Here is a 20,785-nt window from a genome sequence, read left to right on the forward strand (position 1 = left end):
TCATGAAAAGCTTGAACATTTTGAAGAAACTATTGCTGGTAAGTTCAGATCTTATATTAGGGGTTATTATACTTTAAGCAGGACTTGAACTTTATTCTCTTTTGCACAGTAAGGGGGTAAGTGTAGTTTCTCAAACTGGAAAGGTGCCACTGTTATGTGGTATTTGCCAACCTAGGGAAAGCCAGTATGAGTATCATTATGAATTCCTTATTGTTGGATCTTAATGAATAAGTACATGTTCTGCATACTGGTGCCATTCAGGTTTTTTTTTTCCTTTTTGCATCATTGAGTTCATTCATACCATAATTTTTTCACTTCACTAATTTTAGTTACTTTTTCAAAATATCAATTGACAGATATGAAAAAAACCTAGAAATTGATCCTTCAAATGATCAAGCTAGGAAGGCAATCAGACGAGTTGAGCCACTTGCTGCAGAAAAGTGAGAAATGATGAAGAGATGATTGGCATGTTTCTGTTATCATCTTTATCTTGCATTTCAATTATAGTTGCTTTTGTATTATGTACTTTGTGTAGAATAGTGCATGGGCATTATTTCCTTACATGACCTTGATCCTTCATGCATACATTTATAATTTGTTACCCAAATATGATGCTCTTTTCTTTATTTCTTTTTGCTGCTGCAAAATTACCATCAATGACGGAAAAATATCCTGTCTTGATTTCTGTGTATTTATTGGCACATTAATCTAGCTTTTTCGTCCATCCGTAAGATTTATTTGTATTCTTGTGGTTGAAATTGGCTAAGTCCATATGTTTCTTTAGTCAGATGAAACCCTTTTTGAAATAAATTATTTTATCAAAAGAATTTATGGATGGCTTATTGTGATATTTCTAAGCATGGGATACCTAGGTGATAGAAAGATATACTATTATTTTATCAAAGGAATTTATTTGCAATTTCTTCCTTCATTCTTCCGAAATCACCAATTCCTTGGGGTAGATGGTGCTCGTGTAAATTCTTCTTTTGTATGCCTTCTAAAACTCCTTCCTTTCTTATCTTTGGTTTGCCTTAGTCATTAAATAACAAGATGAAGAATATTTTGGAATTCAAAACTTAGTCCATGAAAGTGATGTTTTTTTTAAAAGAAAATTTAGCTACTTTCTTTGTAATAATAGCATTTTCTTTAAAGAAATTGGAAATAACTTTGCAGTGAATTTCAATTCTGAATTAACAGAGGCTATAATTTTACTTTAGTTGTTTCAATCTAAAATTTCTGGTATTATACTGTCGGATAAATATTGAATTATTGAATGTTGTTTTGTTGTCGTTATTTTCCTAATAGTTTTTCATCTATTTACAATTCAATAGTTGAAAATGCTATGTAAATTGAGCCGGTTCACATTATCTCCTTAAGTTTCTCTAATTTCTGTGAGAAATATTTTATCCCACTTTATAGAGATGAATCTCAGATACTAGATTTGTTGAGTTGTATTTTTAAAAGTTGTTTAGAAGTTTTGTTACTATTCTTTGTTTTGTTCTCTGTCTTTTTCTCTCTTTTTTATGCTTTTATTTGCTTTGTTTTTTATTTTGGAGATACTCATCAAATTTTATTTTAGTTTCACTTTAATAGAAAACCAGAAATTTATTCTAGTTTCACAACCAAATTGATTGAAATTTATGCCTTTTTTTCCTCTTTTGAAAGTCAAAATTACCTGGGCATTATTTATGTACAAGTGTACACCAATTGATTTTTATTGGTAAGATATTTAAAAAACTTTTTTTATTTTGTATCCCTTCGTCTTGAATTATCAAGGGTCTGTTTGCTAGGAAAAATGAGCTGCTTGATGAAGTTAATAGATATTTCTCTTTGCGTATATTTACTTAAAATAGGTTTTTATTTTCTATTTAGCTATCGAGCTTATGTTGATATTTTTTCTGAGAAGTTTGAATCTTTGATTCTGTTCTCTTATTTTTTTTAAATAAAATTAGTAAAAAATGTATTCTTATTTGTTACTCTCTTTTGTTTATACCTTCATTCCTTGATTGAATATCTTTTTTTTCTTTTGAGCATAATTTTTGAACTTTATTGATGGCCACTTTATTTTTTGATTTTTCATTACATAGATAGATAATTATCTTGTGTGTATCTTCATCGGGAATATGATATATTTTTCATTGGAAATATAATTATATAGGAAGCCTAATCAAATAATGATGTCTATACTAAAAGGTGTCCTCATCTAAGTGTACCACTCCTAAATCTATGCATAGGTTTTCTTTTTATTTTTAGTTCTCCCTTTTCTCTAGTGTTACCTCATGTTGTCTTTGTTATCTGTGTCTTCTCTCTCATCCTCTTCTCATCCCATCCTATCTTCTTCTATTAACTTACAATTTATATAGAAGATAAATTAAGGTTAATATAGCTTACCATTTATACACCTTATTTGTGTATCAATTATTGTTAGCTTAGGGCCTATATATATGATTATTTAGTGGGGCTCGCAACTATCTTTCGATTGATATCTAAGGTCAATCAACATCAATTTCAAATGTCTATCTTGCTTCTTTTTTTCCCTCCCAAAATAAGGGTTCTATGGATTTCAAAATTCAAATTACTCAATTGATTTGTGTTTATAAATAAAGGCAGAACCCATTGATCAAGGCAGATTTTTCTCACATTGATGTTGATGTTGTATGTGTTTCTTAGTTGCTGTTTTATTGACTCAAATCTGTTTTCTCTTTCATCCCTTTAATTGTATTTCAATATGACAATTGCCATGGATATGGTTAATAAGATTAATCCTGAGAAGGAAGCATAGAACCTCAAAGTTAGGGTGATTAGGCTTTGGACTGTTCCTACTTTTTTCACTGGTCAGCTTCTTCCAAATTCCATGGAGATGATTTTGGTTAATGAATCTGTGAGTTATAGTGGTCTAAATCTATTAAAATTTTTTGGCTATTTATTTTTTGCATTTAGATGTGTTTCTCCTTACCTTTTTTATATTGAGGTCTTAAATTTTGTTTCATTTAAATTTGTTTTTCTCTTTATTCGATTTGTCATTTATCAGATTTTTAGTATAATTTATGTTGATTGGTAGGGGTGCAAGATACAAGCTACTATTCGGAAGACTATGATTTACAGGTTCAAACAACTTCTCTCCGAGGGTTGAGTTTATGTCATGAAGCTCTTCTTTGTTGTGCCAAACCAATGATCTTATAGGGCCACTAGGCATCAGTTTAAGTTGATTTTCCAATTCAGGACCACTGTCAGGGATGCTATCTGCGATTTTATTTCAAAATTTGCTCTTACAATCTCTCTATTCACTGAACTTTTGGAAACCAAAGAGGATTTTGATTTCTTAGTTGGTATGTTGTGCTATTTGCTCATACCTTTTTTGTCCAGAATGATTGCAGTCTTGTTTCTTTGTGATTTGTAGAATGTTGCTTTGTTGTCATTATTTTCTAACAGGTTTTTTTAATATTTATTTCAGATGTGGTGGGTCTGTTGGTCTCTGTGTCGGAAGAGAAAGAATATGATAAAGATGGAAAGAAGATGAAGATGGCTGTGATGGAACTTGCTGAAAATGAGTTAGCGTTCTTTAATTTCTACCTCTTCCTCTTATTGAGATTGTTTTTTGTTTTCGGTGTGTTTGTATAGTCAAGTTTCTTATAGTGTAGGTGATTTTGTTGGTTGTTTTTAGTCATAGGATTTGGTGTGCCTTATTTGGTGAATATGTTGATGAACTTAATCGATTTCTATCTTCTGGGTATGCTGAATAGCCAGTTGTGGTTTTACAACTTGCCAAAGTTAAGATTTTTAGCGGTTTGTATCATATAAATTTCATTTCAGGTGTGTCAGTTATCCAAGTTCACTTGGTTTTACCATTATATTCCTGTAACAAATGTATATATATATTTTTTTTTCAGGTAGAGTTGGACTTCAGAATATTATGTTTGCATCAAAGCTTGGATTTAATCTTGACATCCCAGAGGTGGCATCTTTTCAGAAAAGGTATCTTTGTACATGTAGTTTCTGTTGTGTTTTTTGTTGTTGTTAACAGTTCTATTCCACATGGAGTTAGTGCATCCCAACCCATTAGCATTGTTGGATCTGGAAAAAATATCGAAATAGAAGAAGATTTTATGAAGCTCACACCTAGGTGTACTGTGAAGTCGCTTGATGATAACAACCGGGTTGGAACCAGTTTAATTTTTTTATCATGTTTACTCTTGATAATTTGTGTTAAATTTTTTTTTCTACTCGTTAGTAAATACTGCTTTGTTTTGGAACGATATTAATCCTTTTGTCCTCCTTTGTACTTGAAAATACTATGCTGTTAGTATTTATTTTAATTTTTCAGTTTTAGTTTGTATTACAACTATCTTTGGTTATAATGTCTTAACATTTATAGACATGGTTTTATATTTTTAGGCTAGAACTTTTATTGTACTAGCCAAGATAGCTGAAATAGTTGAGGATGGTCCTTGGTGGTACTCTGCTTGTGTGTGTGGCAGAAGTGTTCAGGCAGAATCTGGGATTTACTTTTGTCAATTTTGCAACATCCATGTTACAAATGTGACTCCTAGGTATAAATATTTTACAATGCTTCCTTTGTGCTTTGTTAAATAGTGAATTATTTCTGCGTAGTTGTTAACCTTAGGCAAGTATTTATGTGGATCTTAAAAAAATCCAGGTTTAGAGTGAAGGTGTTGGTTGAGGATTCCACTGGTGTTTCTATTTTTGTCCTCTTTGATCGTGAGGCAAGTTACCTACTAAATAAAACTTGTGCCTAGCTGTTTGAACAACATCTTAAGGATGTTGATGTAAGTCACTCGAATTCTATATTCTTTTTATGTGCTGATTTTATTGTTAAAGATTTTTCTTATCCTTCGATTTCTACCAATTCATTTTTTCTGTTGTGTCTGTTTTATATTGTTCGTAGGTTGTGTTTGGCACACAGTCTCCTCCTATATTCCAAGAAAATGTTGGAAAAACTATGCTATTCAAGGTTCTTAGTAGGCCTGTTGGGATGGAGAAATTCAAAGGGACTTATCCAGTGAGGCGTGTTTGTGATGATGCTGCAATAGTTGGAATGTTTGAGCTCTCTGGTTCAGATTTGAGTCCTGAAAATATATAAAATAGAATTCGCACCTATTGTTTCATTTTAATAAATTCTTTCTTAAATTTTTCATTTTTTGGTTATTCCACCTTTATTCATGTCTTATATCGGATGTGCTTTATATTATCCAAGGCTGGATTTGTACCAAAAGGAGAGGGATTATTTAGGAAACCCTCTAAGGTTACCAAATCACCGAATTTGGGATTGACTCCTTCCAGCTGCTCTAAGCTCTTTGCTGGTTCGCCTCAATGTACCCAAAAAAAATCAAGTGTTGTTGACTTGGGAGCTGATGAAGATGCTAAGGTTCCATGCTTTCAGTTTCTTCTATTATTTTTTCTGTATTACTTTTCACCCTTTTTTGAGTTGTGTTTAAATTGAACCTAATATGTTGTGTCATTTAATAGTGTCCTCTCCTCAAGAGAAAGTCTGCTGATGCTGTGGTGGATAAGTTAAATGAAGTGGATAGTTCTAAAAATTCATGTGATGAAGTTGATGAAAGTGAAGAGGTGAGTAGTGTTGCCAAAGTTTTTTTTTTTTTTTGATAGAGCGCTTAATTTTATGATTAAGTTTCTTTGACTAGAACTCATTAATTATCCCTCTAATTAGGTTCATATTTTCATGCAATTGTTTACACTAGGAGTATGTGGTTGGCGTTAATCGAGGTTCTGTTGATCTGAGAAAGATGTGAAGCCTTCGTTGAAGAGGTTGAGAAGATCCTTGAGGCTGCAATTTGATGAAGCTGATGAGTCTCGTGGCTCGGGGAATGATGGCTCCTCTGGACATGGGGTTAATTGAGGTGGCTGCACATGGCAGTTAACTAGAGCTACTGATTAGGACTAATCTAGGGCATTAGGTATTTTGGTTGTGTCCATGTAATAGCATTTGATGCATTGGATTGTAGTGGATGAGAATATGTGTGTATTTTTATGTTTTGTATAAGTTGTTTGGATTTTTTTTGGGCATCTTTCTCATGTAATAGATTAAGTTCTAGGGTGTCGACACAATATCATTAGCCACTAGGCAAATTAGCTATTTAGCTCTTTATATTTGTACTTATTTCTTTGAAATTCAATAAAATGCAGTAGCTCTTTTATGATATAAAAATCTCTCCTTCCACAATTTAGTTTATTCCTTAACTTATGTGGTTTTGTCAAGTGAATACTTTGTGGTATTTAGATGACTGAATATTCATGTGTTGTTGAATTGATTTATACTTTCTTGATATATCTATATTGAATAGCTTGGAAGTAATCTTTTGGCCATTTCTTTTGTTTGATGGATTTCTTAGGTGCATTTTGCCTAAAATAGCTAATGTAGCTTATGTATTAAAAAAGGTTCATTCTTTTTTATCCATCACAAGTTGGGAGTGATCTTTTGGTAATTTCTTTTGTTAGATGGATTTTATGGATGCATTTTACCTAGAATGGTTAATGTAGCTTAGGTATTAAAAAAGTATATTCTTTTTTATCCATCACATCTCATGCTCCTAAAGTAGGATTTTTTTTAATTAAAATTGGTAGACTATAATTGCTATTAGACAAAGAGGTCTACTTGCTAAAATGCCCTATTCAACTAGGGTAGTCTATTTCTCTTTCATATAAAACCAAAGGTTGTTCTTTTTTTATTTGGTTTGGACATTCCATTTAGTTATTTTTCCTTGTGTTATTCTTTACCAAACAACACTATGAGTGAATCATCTAAAGATGCTAGAAAGAGAAGAAAATTGGCTATGAAGAGGAAAAAATATGATACACTTGGAATAAGAAATGGTTAGTTTGATTCTTTTGTCAATTATTGTTTCTTTAACAAATGATGTATTACTTACCTAGGGTATCTCACATATTTTTTTTTATTTTTCTTTCTATATTTTTCTTATATAGCTCAACTGGCCTTTTTATCTCAGAGTATTCTATCTTGTGTTGGATCAATATATACTAATGAAGGTATATACATATGTGTAAGCAAGTATTTTCAGTATGTTGTTATAAATAGTTGTTTATAATAAATCAGTATTGATATTATTTTATTCTTTAAGCTATTTTTTTATGACTACATAAATATTTCTTGTTAGATGAAGGTGTTATGCATAATATCCTCAATGATGTATTCACAAGCTTTGTTGATATTAATGACCATGTATTGTTTGCATCAAGTGAGACGAAAGATTTGTATTTGGTCTTAGTAAATAATTCCAATACTTTTTCTTTCTTCTCTGTGTTAATCGGTAAATTTTTTTTCCTTCAACATATAATAGAACATAGATGTTCATTATTTTATAAATAGGACACTTGGACCATGGTGATTGTAATTACACTTGCACATGGTGTGGTGCAGGCTTTTGGTATGATGAACATGTTATCAGAGAATCTAAAGTTAGTCAACCAGTATTTTCAATGTGTTGCCTTAAAGGAAAAGTGCAATTGCCATTGTTGAAGGAGCCACCTGAATTGTTGGTTTCGCTTTTGAATGGAAATGATCTAAGGAGTAAACATTTTTTTAAGAACATTTGGGCATATAATAATTTGTTTTGTTTTACTTCTATTGGTGGAAGGGTTGACACGTCTCTTAGTAATGGATCAGGTCCGTCGCAATTTATTCTCTGTGGCCAGAATTACCATAGAATTGGTAGTTTACTCCCCGTGCCTGGGTAGCAACGAAAATTTACTCAGTTGTATATTTTTTACACTGAGAATGAGCTGGCAAATAGAGAGGAAGTTTTTTGGTATGATTTAAATATGGTTGATGAAATCCCAATTGTTGTATTTTCATATTTGTTTTCCATTAGTTTTTATATGTTTCTACTTGACAATTATTTTTATATGTAGCTTTAGCAGTCGTACGGGTTCTTTGGATTCAACATTAATTGAAGATTTATTAAAGATGCTTGATGAGAATAATGTCGTTGCAAAATCTTTTCGAATGGCGAAAAAGTTCTATCAGCAACGTCCTACTAAGGCTTTTTCCATTCATTTGTTTAGACATCGAGCAGCAGACCCTCGAGTATATAATGAGCCCACAGTTTCTGAAATTGCTGGTCTTATTATTGGGGATTTTGATGGATCGGATACTGCACGTGATATTATTGTTCAGTGGAGGAATGGAGACTTAAAACGCATTCATGAGACACATACATTGTACTGGCCGTTGCAATATCCTTTGCTATTCCCGTATGGTGAAAATGGATACCAGGAAGATATACCATACCATTGTGTTAGAAGTAGAGAAAATATACCAAAAAGATAAAGAGTTTCTCTACGGGAATTTATTTGTTTTCGAATCTAAGAACGAGAAAATGAGTTTGGGACGATACTCAAGTCTAAAAGGTTATTTCAACAATTTATTGTTGATTCGTTTAGTATGGTTGAATCACAGCGTCTTATGTATATAAGATTTGACCAGAAGAATATAAGATCTCATATCTTGCAAGGGATTGAAGAAGCCATGGAACGAGGAGATGTTGATGCGTGTTCCATTAGAACCAGGATTGTGTTACCGTCTTCTTTTACTGAGAGCAGAAGATATATGTTTAATAATTGTCAAGATGCTATGTCTATTTGCAAATAATATTGTTATTCTGATTTATTTATTACTATAAAATGCAACCCGAGTTGGTTGGAGTTTCAAAGATACACTGAACGGTCTCATATTGCTATATCTAATCGGCCTGATCTTGCATGTAGGTTATTTGAGTTGAAAATTCAATCTTTGATGACTGATTTGAAGGATGGAGTTCTTTGGACCTATGAATACCGGTAAGTTTTATGTGATTATTTCTGCTTATTTAATAATGAGTTATATATGCAAAATTAAATTTTTCTTTTGTTTAGGGATGTATACAACTGAATTTCAAAAAAGGGGTTTGTCACATGCACATATTTTGGTTTGGCTTCAAAATGTGGGTAGGTTACAAACAACTGAAATCATGGATGAGGTTATATCAGCTGAGTTACCAGATCCAATTAGATTTCCAAAGTTGTATAGTGTTGTTACCAAATATATGATTTATGGTCCTTGTGGTAAATTAAGACCTTCTTCTCCTTGCATGAGAAATGGTGGCTGTTCTAAATTCTATCCAAAGAAATTTGTTGATGCAACAGGTTTTGATAAAGATGGTTATCCAATATATAGAAGGAGAAATATGGAAATTACTTATAAAATAAATGGTGTGGATGTGGATAATCGATTTGTTGTTCCTTATAATCCTTTGCTCCTTATGAAATATCGAGCCCCTATCAATTTGGAGTTTTATAACAAGTCAAATGTCATCAAGTATTTGTTTAAATACATAAACAAGGGGCCAGACCGCATCACTGCATCAATTAGAAATGTACAAACTCAGGAACATGGTGGTCAAGATGTTGATGAGATTAAGTAATTCTATGATTGTCGCTATCTAGCGCCTTGTGAATCTTCTTGGAGACTATTTGCATTTGATATTAATCATAAATGGCCATCTATTCAGCAGTTGATATTCCATTTGCCTGGAAAGCAGAATCTATTATTCATTGATCATGATAAGATTCCTGAAATTATTGAGAAGAACAAGTATAAGGATACAATGTTTACTGCATGGATGCGAGCTAATCTTAAGTTACCGCATGGTAATCAGTTATTATATTCTGAATTTCCAAATTATTTTATTTACTTGCGTGATTCTCAAGAATGGGTTCCAAGGCAGAGAGGGTTCTCAATTGGAAGGTTAACTTTTATCCATGTTGGTTCGGGTGAGATATTTTATCTGCGTTTGTTGCTCAATGTTCAAAGGGGTTGTAAAAGTTTTGAAAACATCCGCACTGTTGATGGTGTTGTATATGATTCTTTCAAGGCTGCGTGCAATGCTCTTGGTTTATTGAGTGATGATCAGGAGTTCATTAATGCTATTAAAAAAACAGCAGAATTGTCATCTGGTTTTCAGTTGTGTCAGTTGTTTGTTACACTGTTAGCATCTAATTCAATGAACAAACCAGAGTTGGTTTGGAGAGACACTTGGAGATTGTTAGCTGATGACATTTTATATTATAGAAGACGGGAGTTGCAATTGCAAGGTATTATTTCAAAGTCTTATTCTATTTATTATTATTCAGTAAGTTTATTTGTAGATGGTTATATCATGATAAGTTTACCTTTTATTTGTAATTCATGTGCCCTTTTTTTTACTTACTTCGTAGAGCTCGTGATGACAGAAGAAGAACTTGAAGTTCTTTGTTTGATTGAAGTTGAAAAATTATTGCAAATGAATGGCAGAAGCTTGAAAGATTTTTCCCAAATGCCTTTTCCTAATCAGGATTTGGTTTCCCATTTTTCAAATTCTATGATTATGAATGAGATGAATTATGATGTAGATCAACTTCGAGAAGAACATGATGTAAATTTGGATAAATTGATAGATGAGCAAAAACTGATCTATGAGAGAATAATTGATACAGTTGCTAATAAAAGACCTGGATTCTTTTTTGTGTATGGATTTGGTGGAACTGGAAAAACATTTCTGTAGAGATTGTTGTCTTTTCGTCTTCGATCAGAACGAAGAATTTTTTTAAATGTTGCTTCTAGTGGTATTGCATCTTTATTGCTCCCTAATGGGAGGACTGCGCACTCATTGTTTTGCATCCCCATTGAGCTGAATGAGGAATCTGTTTGTAGTATTAAGAAAGATAGTCAGCGAGCAGAACTCATCCGTCGTGCTTCTCTAATAATATGGGATGAGGCATCCATGACGAACAAGTTGGCATTTGAAGCGCTTGATAGAACTTTCCATGACCTAATGAAGCGCTTGATAGAACTTTCCATGACTTAATGAGTTCAAATGTTGTTTCGGCTCGTGATATTTCGTTTGGTGGAAAAGTTATTGTTCCTGGTGGTGATTTTAGACAAGTGTTGCCAGTTATTCCGAAAGGAACTCGTGCTGAAATAGTTATGGCTTTAATTAATTCGTCAATTCTTTGGAAGCATTGTAAGGTAATGTGGTTGACAAAAAATCTTAGGTTGGGAAAGAACTATGTTTTGTCAAATTTGGATGAAATAAAGGAATTCTCATACTGGATTTTAAAGATTGGTGAAGGTTCTTATGGGAATCAAAAGGAGGATGAAATAATTGTTGATATTCCAAGTGATTTACTTATTCCTCCAACTGACAATCCTATTTAGGATATTGTTTCAGCTATATATTCAAATATTCATGATAACTATGGTAATGTTTCTTATTTTCAAGAATGTGCTATACTTGCTCCTACTATTGATATTGTGCAACAGATAAATGACTTTGTTGTTGATAGTTTTCCTAGGTCTGAGAAGGTTTATTTGAGTTCTGACTCTATTTGTCACAGTGATTGTCAAGATGGGATTGATACTGATTGGTTGACAATTGAGTTTTTGAACCAGATTACATGTTCTGGGATACCAAAACATGCTCTTAAATTGAAGAAAGGTGTTCCCATTATTTTGTTATGAAACATAGATCAAGCAAATGGATTGTATAATGGAACTCGACTCATTGTTCAAGATCTTGGAGAGAACATTATTGGTGCTGAAATTGTGTCCGGAAGTAACATTGGTGACAAAATTTTTATTCCTCGGATGAATTTAATACCCAGTGATCCTGGAATCCCGTTTAAATTTCAGCGTAGACAGTTTTCTGTTAGTCTTTGTTTTGCAATGACTATTAATAAGAGTCAAGGGCAAACATTAGCTCTGGTCGGTATATATCTTCGAAGAGCAGTTTTTTCTCATGGTCAGTTGTAGGTTGCAATATCCAAAGTGACGACAAGGTCAGGATTGAAGATATTATTATCTAATGAAGATGATGAAATGTGTAACCTCACATCAAATGTTGTTTACAAAGAAGTTTTTCAAAAAATATAATTTGGTAAGTAGTTTTTTCTCTATGCTATATGAATTATTGATTGAAAAAGTTGAGGTTTGTTTTAGAAGTATTCTTTTTCTGTTTATTTTTTATTCTATTTGGGGTCTATATTTTAATTTTTGTTCAAAATTTTGTTAAATTCATAGAGGAGCAAAAGATGTAGAAAAATATACAATTCTTCTGTATAAAAAAAATTGATTTATTTTAAGCTTAAAATTTATTTTTTTAAATACTGAAATTTAATTTAAACCTAAAATATTATTAATTCGTTTTATCATTAAATTTTATTTTATTTCCAATTGAAATTTAAGTTTTGATTGAATAGAGAAAGGTTGATGTGATAGAAAAATCTACCTTCCAAGATAAAATGATTATGTGAAATCCTCACCCATTCTCGATATCCTTCCAATTTGCCTTATCCCTATAAACCCATTTTCCACAGCTATCCTATTTTACTTTTTCTTATCCCATACCCTATAAACCCCTTTTTACTCTGGTTCCTATTTCAATTTTAGGGGTCTTTTCCATAGGACATGATGGCATTCGCGTTCTTCTCCTTCCCAGGCTCTCCGTTTCATGTCACTCAACATCTCCTTTGTAGACCTGGAAAAGCTACCTGCTATATGGAGGGAGCGCTGGCTCTCCATTTCATGTCGCTCAACAGGTCTTCCCAGGCTCTCCATTCCATGTCGCTCAAAGATGATATATTTTCCTGCTGCAGCGTTTCTTGGGTTCCGATGATGGCGGCGATGAAGAGCTTCTCTCTCCCATATAATGGTGACATGGTAAAGATCTTCTGTCAGAACATGCATAGGGTTTTCCATTGATTTGATGAATGTTTGCAGTTAGCAATCACAGGGCACAGTAGGATTCACTACACAGGTACTCTATTTAGATTTGTAGTTGCCTATCAAATCGCTAATTGTAACTACTTCTACTTCTTTACCGTGATTTTGTATCTAAATGAGTCATTTTTTAATGTGGAAGTAACTGATGGATTCAAATAGCTATTACGTAGGGTTGCTATTGATCATGATGATTGTAATATCTACTGGCTGTACTTTAGTTGAAATTCTTTTGGAGTAGGTGTATTCGGGTTTTCATTTCATTGATTTTGAATGTTATTGGAATTTGTTATTTCTGATTTTTCAAATTGCTTTATTGGTCCTAGAAAAAGAGTTTCCTTTTGTATGCTCTTTCTTCTCTGAATTATTATTCAACATTGGGTATATCCTTTCATTTCTTGTGCTGGTTCTGGCAATGGATGCAGCAAATGAGATTTGTATGGTGTCAAATGATTCACAACAATGCCTTCATAACATCACTCCTTGGAAGGAGCATTGGAAAATAACCGTTAGGGTGATCAAGATGTGGAGTTTATGTGATCCCAGAGAGGAGACTGATGAACCTGCTTTTCTTCATATTATGGTCATGGATAAATCAGTGAGTTGTTATATATGTTTTGAGACATTTTTTAATCCGAGAGTTATTATATATGTTTTCAGACTTTTGTTTAATTTTTCAAGTTTACTCTCTGGTACAGATTCAGGCTATTTAATTTTGTTTTGTTTTGAGTTAAATCAGATATTTCTATAGAAGGTTTTTCATCATTAGAAGAAGCTATGTGAAATGTGGAAAATTATAATTCATAGTTTTATGATTCCAAATTTTTTTTGTTGTTGTTATTGGTATGAGTTCTTTCTTAATTGTTTAGTATGCATAATCTTATATGTGTAAATTAATGCATGAATACTGCTTGATAGAACGTCTATGTGAATAATTTGAAAGCTAAATTTAATGCTATATATCTGTTGCATTAGTACACAGTTCCATCCTTGGAAATTTTTCTGTGACTTTCTTCATTTGTCATTCTTTCAAACATGTTATTTAATACAAAGAGATGGATATGTTGATCACTTGCTTTGTTTAACTTGTGTTGGTCTTTGGAATCTGTTGATAATTGAAATTTTGCTATTTACTACTTTATTTTTTTTATTCTACAAGGGCATGGATTCAAGAGAACTAGACAATCAATCATGGTGGTTTAGTTTTAATGTGTTATTTGGATAGGGCAATGCTTATTTAATGTGTTCTTACTTGAGTTGAATTTTCGTTTAACTTGTGTGTCACTCTAGAATATGCCAATGCTTGAGATGTTGCTAAAAACTACTTTATGCTTTTTCCTCTACAAGGACATTGATCCAAGACAAATAGACTCCCAAATTTACTAAAAAATCCTAGACGTACAATTTCTGATATATATACTCTGATCTCACACTTTTACTACATTGAAATTATTGAGAGAGATTCTTGAATATGAATTAGGACATCGAATATTTGTTTTGTTATATTCAGCTCATGAGTTATGGTTGAATGCATTTGGTGACAAAAAAGTAGATAGAATTTTTTGATACAAATTACATTTTAAGCTCGAATGGTGCATCAGTAAGAGAAGTTAATGGGTTTGAGCCATTGACCATATTTAATCAGTTGGATCTTAGGGGGACCATAAATTGAAATGATCCAACCACATGTATACATGCATCTGAATACTTCAATACTAATACTACTTAGTCTCATTATTTGCTTAATTTCTGATTCTCTTTCAATTTTATATTTGGTATTCTATGTATCTTTATTTAGTTTCTTATCTCACATGCTGTAGTAGTTCTCATTTAGTGATTTTTGGAAATGACATACTCATTTAGTGCAATGACATGCTTTATAGTTTCTCAAGTAAAAGTTATAAAGTCTAAATTTTCTATATAATTTGTTCTGAGTTTTGGTATATTATTTCTACCTTTTATGTTCGGTTCGAAGATGCAGAACTTTTATTTCGTTCTTTATTCTCAGCTTTCCTGTGTTGTTTGTGGATTTTATTCTAGGGTAAAAATGCTAAAGTAATTCGAATAGCGTAAAAGTGTAGTCTGTGTGTTCAAATCAGTTTAATGAAAATTCAGCTTCTTCAATTAGTCACTTGAATTGGATATTGCCTATTTAGTGAAAAGACATAGTCTAAAATTTCAGTTTTTTATATTTTCTCATTAAAAGGTTTGAATGTTCTTTTTTGTTTTTTGTCAAAAGTTTGGGTGTATATTTTGGATATTTAACCTGGAGTTAGAAAATCCTAAAAGTTTTTCAAAATAATTGAACAATTGTGATTTTAACTTAATCGATTTGTGTGCACTTTCTTAAAAGTAGTTGAGTTCAACAAATTGTATAAAAATTCCAACTGCTAACCAAGCTTTATGTTCTAGACTACGTAGTTTATCATTTTATATTGTATTTTGTGTCACATAAATTATGAAGTTAAACAACTTTCCTTAGAAATTGGAGTGTGTTACGTTATTTCTAAATTAGTGTGAGAGGAACAAATTTGTTTTCATGGTTAAAAAAAAATAATTCACTCATATTTTGAAGCGATTTTTTGTAAATTTATTTAAAAATAAAGTTTTCTATCTTTTATAATTAGTAATTTTATGCTAACCATTTTTTTTTCTTTTGCCAATGGCAATCAATTAAAAAAATAATAAAAAAATTTAAGGATCAAACTTCGAATAATGTTTTTAAGAAAAATTGGAATGAATATATAAATTATTTGTTGTAAGACCCAGAATCTTTGAAAAGTCTTTTTATGATCAAGTCTCAAATCATATGGTTATTTATAGCCTTAATTTCAGAAATTATTTTATTAAGGGTAATTAAGGCAAGTTTCGATTTATTGAATTTGAGATAAGTTATGATTATTATCCAATTTTATAATTATTGGATTATTTCCTATATTTGAATTATAAAGCTGATAGTTATGAAATAATAAGGATTTTATACGATTTGGATTAGATAAGTAATATTTTAAAATATTACTATTGCTATTTTGGAAAAATGAAGAAAATAAGTATATTATTTCTAATTATTTGGTGGGGACATTTTATTGAAAATAATTGGTAAAATTGATGAGCAAATAGTATTTCTATACATTATTATTGTTGGATTGGAATTTATTTCTAACTACTATATTATCCCTATTTTAAAGTGAAATTACCATAATGCCCTTAAGCCTAATTTTATTCAAAAATCCTAACCCACTACCCGGTTTCCCTAAACCCAGCAGCAGTGACACACTTTCCCCTTCCTCCAATTCAATGCGCAGCAGCAGCAGTTGCTGCCATCAAATGAAACGGAAAGAAAGAAAAGGGTTAGGAGGAAGACGGGAAGGAGAGGGAAGACGGGAGGTATGGCACCGGCAAGCAGCCACTGCCGCCGTGCCACCAACCCTGTCGCAAAGAAGAGGCATCGGAGAGAAGGGGCTTCACCTGCGCCGTCTTCCAACCGTCATTCGGCCCGTCATCTTCGGCGTCTCACTGCCGTCGCTGGGGAAACCGCACGCCTTCGAGGTTCCTGCCGCTGCCTTGGAGTCCGTTGTCAGCGTCGCGGCCAGAGGGGAGATCTGAGAGAGAAGGAACGCCGCGTCGTGCCTGCGCCGTCATTCACGCTCGTCGGCGCGAGCTTGTTGCTGTCGAGGAGGAGTTGGTGTCGCAGGCGAGAGGGAGAGACGCAGCGCGCGAGGAACAGAACGTGATGGAGGAGAGGAATCTTGTCACTGTCGGTCTATGGCTGCCACTGGGGATGGGTTGCTGAGAAACCACACCGCCATCGCCGGAAGAACACTGCCGGTAAGGTCTTGTTAATGGATTCTGTTTCTTTTGAATTCCAAGAATACCATAGTAATGGCTTGTCGCTGTAGCGGTCATCTGAGTCGCGTGAAGGGAAAATGAGCCACTGGGTGTCGCCGCACCTGGCCTCCGCCGCCTCTGTCGCCGAAAACAGCCACCGAGTCCTCTATTTTGGTAAGAATTTCTGAGTCGAAAGGCTTTTTGTCGCTGCTCTGTAAACTTATGCTGAGGCGTCGTGGTGTTGTCCATCATAGGGTTGTGTATCGATGCTTGCGTGTCATGCTCGGAGTTCATGGCTGCTTCGTTTTGCTAGTTCAGTAAGTATTTATGTTTCGGAAAACCTCGCGTTAGTATTCTGTTGTGTTCGGTTAATGAATATGAGTTTTGATAACATGGGGTCGAGTCCTAATTATTGTATATTGTGATTAGTATTGCTATGGTTATTGCGAACGTGACTGGGAGCTAAGGTTTTGGTTGCCGTCAGTTTGGGTTGAGGCAAAAAGGACTCTGTGAGACGTTTGGGTTATGGAATTGCGTTTTGAGGTAGGGGCGCTTTCCAAAAACTATATTTTTACATGTTGGAATTATTACATATGGATACTGATGTGAGAAAATGTGTATTTGGTGATTGTATCGGCCTTATGTATTATTTGATTGACTCGAATGTTTATGGATGTTGGTTTGGCTGAGTTGTTGTGCGGCTTTGTTAAATGTAATGTTTTGAAGCTGATTCTTTAAATATTTGAAATATGAGTTTAATCTGTTGAGGATTGATTTGAATTGAGTTGATTATTTTGATGATGTGAAAGATAGAATACTCTTGAAATTCAGCCTGAGTTGCTTTAATTGATTTGGTTTTGATAAATGATTTATTACTGAACCGATTCTTTAAAGCTTTGGAAATGAGTTAAATCGGTTGATATTAAGTTGATTTTGAAATGGTTTTCTTGAGATATGCCACTGAGGTGATTGTTGGATTTAGCTTGCTTTGAATTGATTTCTGGTTTTGAGCTGTTGAAAAGGAATGAGAAACGGTTTAGTTGGGACCCGAGCCCGGTGACAAAGTCCAAGTTTTAGGGGAGGTGCTGCAGAAATTTCTACAAAATCCTAGTCTTGTTTAAAAAGTTATTTAAAAAGGATTGAATTTGAGAAGTTGTATTATTTGATTTATTAAGAGAATGTGTATATTTTCAAGCTTAATTTATTTAGTGAACTTTATGTCTTGAGTTTGACTTATTTAGAAATGAACTATTTTTACCGTTTGAATCACTGAAGGAAAGAATGATGCTTTAATATTGATTTCAATATAAAAAGGAGCTTTTAGTGATTTTAAAGGAATCTAAACTTTTGATTGAGTAATTAAGTTTGAGGCATTTTGGAAGAGTTAGAAAAATGGGTTCCAAAAAGAAACCTGAAAGTGGTTTGATTCAAATGAACCGGTTCCTTTTCAAATGAGTTGATTTTTGGACCGGGTTGGAACTTGTGATTTTGTATGGTCGCCTGAGATGATTTGAGAAACGAGATTTCTAAAGCCAAGGCTGAAAAGAGTTGAAACTTGATTTCAAAGTGAAACGATTTGAGAAAAAGTGATTTATGGCTTAAATGCCGGTTTTATGAATTTGATGATGGTGGATGGTGGAAGTGCTGTTTTGTGATGGGCCGGAATGGCTGTGTATGATTATGAATATTGGCTGGTTCTGGATTGAACCGCGAGCCGGAATGGCTGTGTATGATACTAATTTATGGCTGATTGCCGAATGAGTTATGGGTCGTATGACTAACTATGAATTATGAATTTAAGCCGGATGGCTGAGATAGATGTTGTTCCATGGCTGGGACTGAATGAATATATGCTTGAGATACCTGGGTAGTAGCAAGGGTTGTGGTTCGTCCCACTTGCTCCAGGTTAGAGACTGTGATGCCTGGGTAGTAGCGGTAGTAATGGTGATTCCACTCGCTCCAGGTTAAGCTTTTAAACACTCACCTGGGTAGTAGCCACAGTAGTGGTTATTCCACTGGCTCTGGGTTGAGCAGGTAGTAGCAATGGGGTTGTAGCTCAAACCTACTTGCTCCGCGATGGGTGTTTCTGTCCATGGTTAGCTACCAGGACGTGTCGGGTTGGCTATATAACTGACAGATGATATCATCAGCCACTAGGACAGGCATGCATCATACGCATCTATGTGACATTGTTTGGGTGTGCATATTATACTTGGTTTGCCTATGTGATTAATTGCTAATTGTTCTACTTGCAATAAATGTTCGTTTGTGCTTGCATCTTCCTATTTGTGTTTGCTACTGGGACTCTGTTGGACTGTGGTGATTGGTTGATGGTTGGATTGTTTGGGCCTAGGGCCGTGGTTGGAATGAGATGAACCGATGGTTGATTTCGGTTTTGTGCTTCTGGTTTGGAATAAAATATGAAAGGCTATTTTGGTTCAGCATAGATAAACCGTTTTGAAAGGCTTTTGAGTTTTTGAGAATTGAACTGTTCCTCTTTCAGAAAAGATTTCTGATTCCTCTTTTATTGTAAATCGTTGTTTTTGAAAAGAGGCATAAGACGGTTATTAATCACTGGTACGGTTTACCTTCACGTATCTTGTATGGTGTTTATGGATGTACGTTATCGAACGAAAGTATTTTTGGGAGCGGTATTATGGTTTAAAGTTTTAAACAGGCTCATATTTTAGTATTAAATAGTATAAGTGTCGTCGTAATGTCCGAGCTATCAGAGTCGCGCAGCCGGAAGCATGAGCTTCGGTAGTTAGGGTGTTACATTTGTTAGTTATTAGAAGATAGTGCATTTTTTTGTAAACCGGTACAATTTAAATTAGAAAACTAATATATCATTTTTTTAAAAAGCAATTTTATCAAATGAATTAAACTATTTGAGGGACAAATAATAGTTTATTACAATTTTAATTAGAAAACTAATATATTATTCTTTTAAAATTTATTTTATCAAAAGAATTAAACTATTTAAGAGACAAAAATAATAATTTATTCTCACTTAAATTTTAATATGATTACATCAATGGTTGGTTTTTGTACCCTTTAGAAGACACTGGAGGAAGCAATTCTAAATGCAGTTTAATTTTCCAACTGCTTGGGCGGTTATCCCATATATATAAAATACAATAATTCATAAAAACATATCACTTACCCAATAAAGTGAAACAGAGGGTGTAAACCCTGGTTAAATTAGTAGATAATTAGTTAATAAAATAGTTTTTAATAAGGAGGATTAGAAATGTGAATATTATATTAAATTAGGATAGAGCTCATCGAAACGAAAATTTTGACACTAATTTCGAAAAAAATGGTCCAAAATTGGACCGAACAGACCGAACCGGTTGAACCGGACCCGAACCGGGCTATCGGTCCAACCGGACCAGCCCTTTTAAGTGAACCCAAGCCTTCATCCCCCTCATTTCAACGTAAACGAAGCTGAAAGCTTCCAGGGAAATGAAGAACGAAACATTCCCGTAAACCCTCACGTAAATTTCCAACTCCCGTAACTCCTCCGTTCGAGCTCCGATCGCCGCACCATTTGCGGCCACGCGTTCACCGCGTCGAGCTCTACATTTCTACCGGAACAATTTCATAGGTAACTTGCTATTTCACTCTCAGCTTCATCTTCCCCCAATTTTCGAATTTTAAGTGGGAATATTGAATTTCTTTGATTTCTGATGTTTTAGGATCCAATTAGCTTGAGAGAAACGTTCACTCTTGCTTATGTGAAGCTTGGGTAAGGTGAGGATACGATAATTCTATTTTATTTTCATTAAATTTGAGCTTTGAGTATTAAATTGGGTACATATGTGTTATGAATGTGTATTAGGTTGAAAATAAATAATTGGAGCTTGAAATTGTGAATACTGGAACTTGGAGAAAGCGGATTAGTTGAGTTTTGAGGGGATGTCTTGGTTTTGAATAAATAGCTTTGGTCGTTACGTGAAAATCGGCTAAGGTATGGTTTAGGTTTCTTACATTTAATATATAATGTTCTGTGAAAACTTAGGCTAAACGGCCATAGGATAAGTTGGAATGCAGGTATATGTTTAATGTTTAGTAATTTGTTGATGAATATATTTGGTTGAAGTTTATTGGATAATTAGTTTTAATTTTGGATGGTGAATGTTGTTATGTTAATTTGGAGAGAATTAT

General features: G+C 33.5%; 1 protein-coding gene and 4 long non-coding RNA genes across 5 annotated transcripts in view; all 5 read left to right on the top strand.

The window, feature by feature from the left end:
- LOC110270584 lies at positions 3,067 to 3,568 on the top strand. Its single transcript, XR_002360223.1, has 2 exons — positions 3,067 to 3,329; positions 3,455 to 3,568. It is a non-coding gene; the product is annotated as an uncharacterized LOC110270584 (long non-coding RNA).
- Positions 5,250 to 5,754, top strand: LOC110270585. The gene is made up of 3 exons (XR_002360224.1): positions 5,250 to 5,386; positions 5,488 to 5,589; positions 5,721 to 5,754. It is a non-coding gene; the product is annotated as an uncharacterized LOC110270585 (long non-coding RNA).
- Positions 6,768 to 10,880, top strand: LOC107636308. The gene is made up of 10 exons (XM_016339828.1): positions 6,768 to 6,852; positions 6,964 to 7,026; positions 7,155 to 7,307; positions 7,418 to 7,730; positions 7,909 to 8,250; positions 8,764 to 8,835; positions 8,987 to 9,440; positions 9,546 to 10,128; positions 10,252 to 10,540; positions 10,637 to 10,880. Exons 1-10 carry the CDS (start codon positions 6,768 to 6,770, stop codon positions 10,878 to 10,880), a joined length of 2,598 nt encoding a protein of 865 aa, XP_016195314.1.
- LOC110270586 lies at positions 12,350 to 13,476 on the top strand. The gene is made up of 2 exons (XR_002360225.1): positions 12,350 to 12,827; positions 13,216 to 13,476. It is a non-coding gene; the product is annotated as an uncharacterized LOC110270586 (long non-coding RNA).
- Positions 20,541 to 20,785, top strand: part of LOC110270587 — a 4,782-nt gene continuing 4,537 nt past the window's right edge. Inside the window, exon 1 of the long non-coding RNA XR_002360226.1 lies at positions 20,541 to 20,588. This is a non-coding gene — a long non-coding RNA (uncharacterized LOC110270587). The remainder of the gene's footprint in view (positions 20,589 to 20,785) is intronic.

This window comes from Arachis ipaensis, chromosome B04 (genome assembly GCF_000816755.2).
Source record: "Arachis ipaensis cultivar K30076 chromosome B04, Araip1.1, whole genome shotgun sequence".
Taxonomy (NCBI): Eukaryota; Viridiplantae; Streptophyta; class Magnoliopsida; order Fabales; family Fabaceae; genus Arachis; species Arachis ipaensis.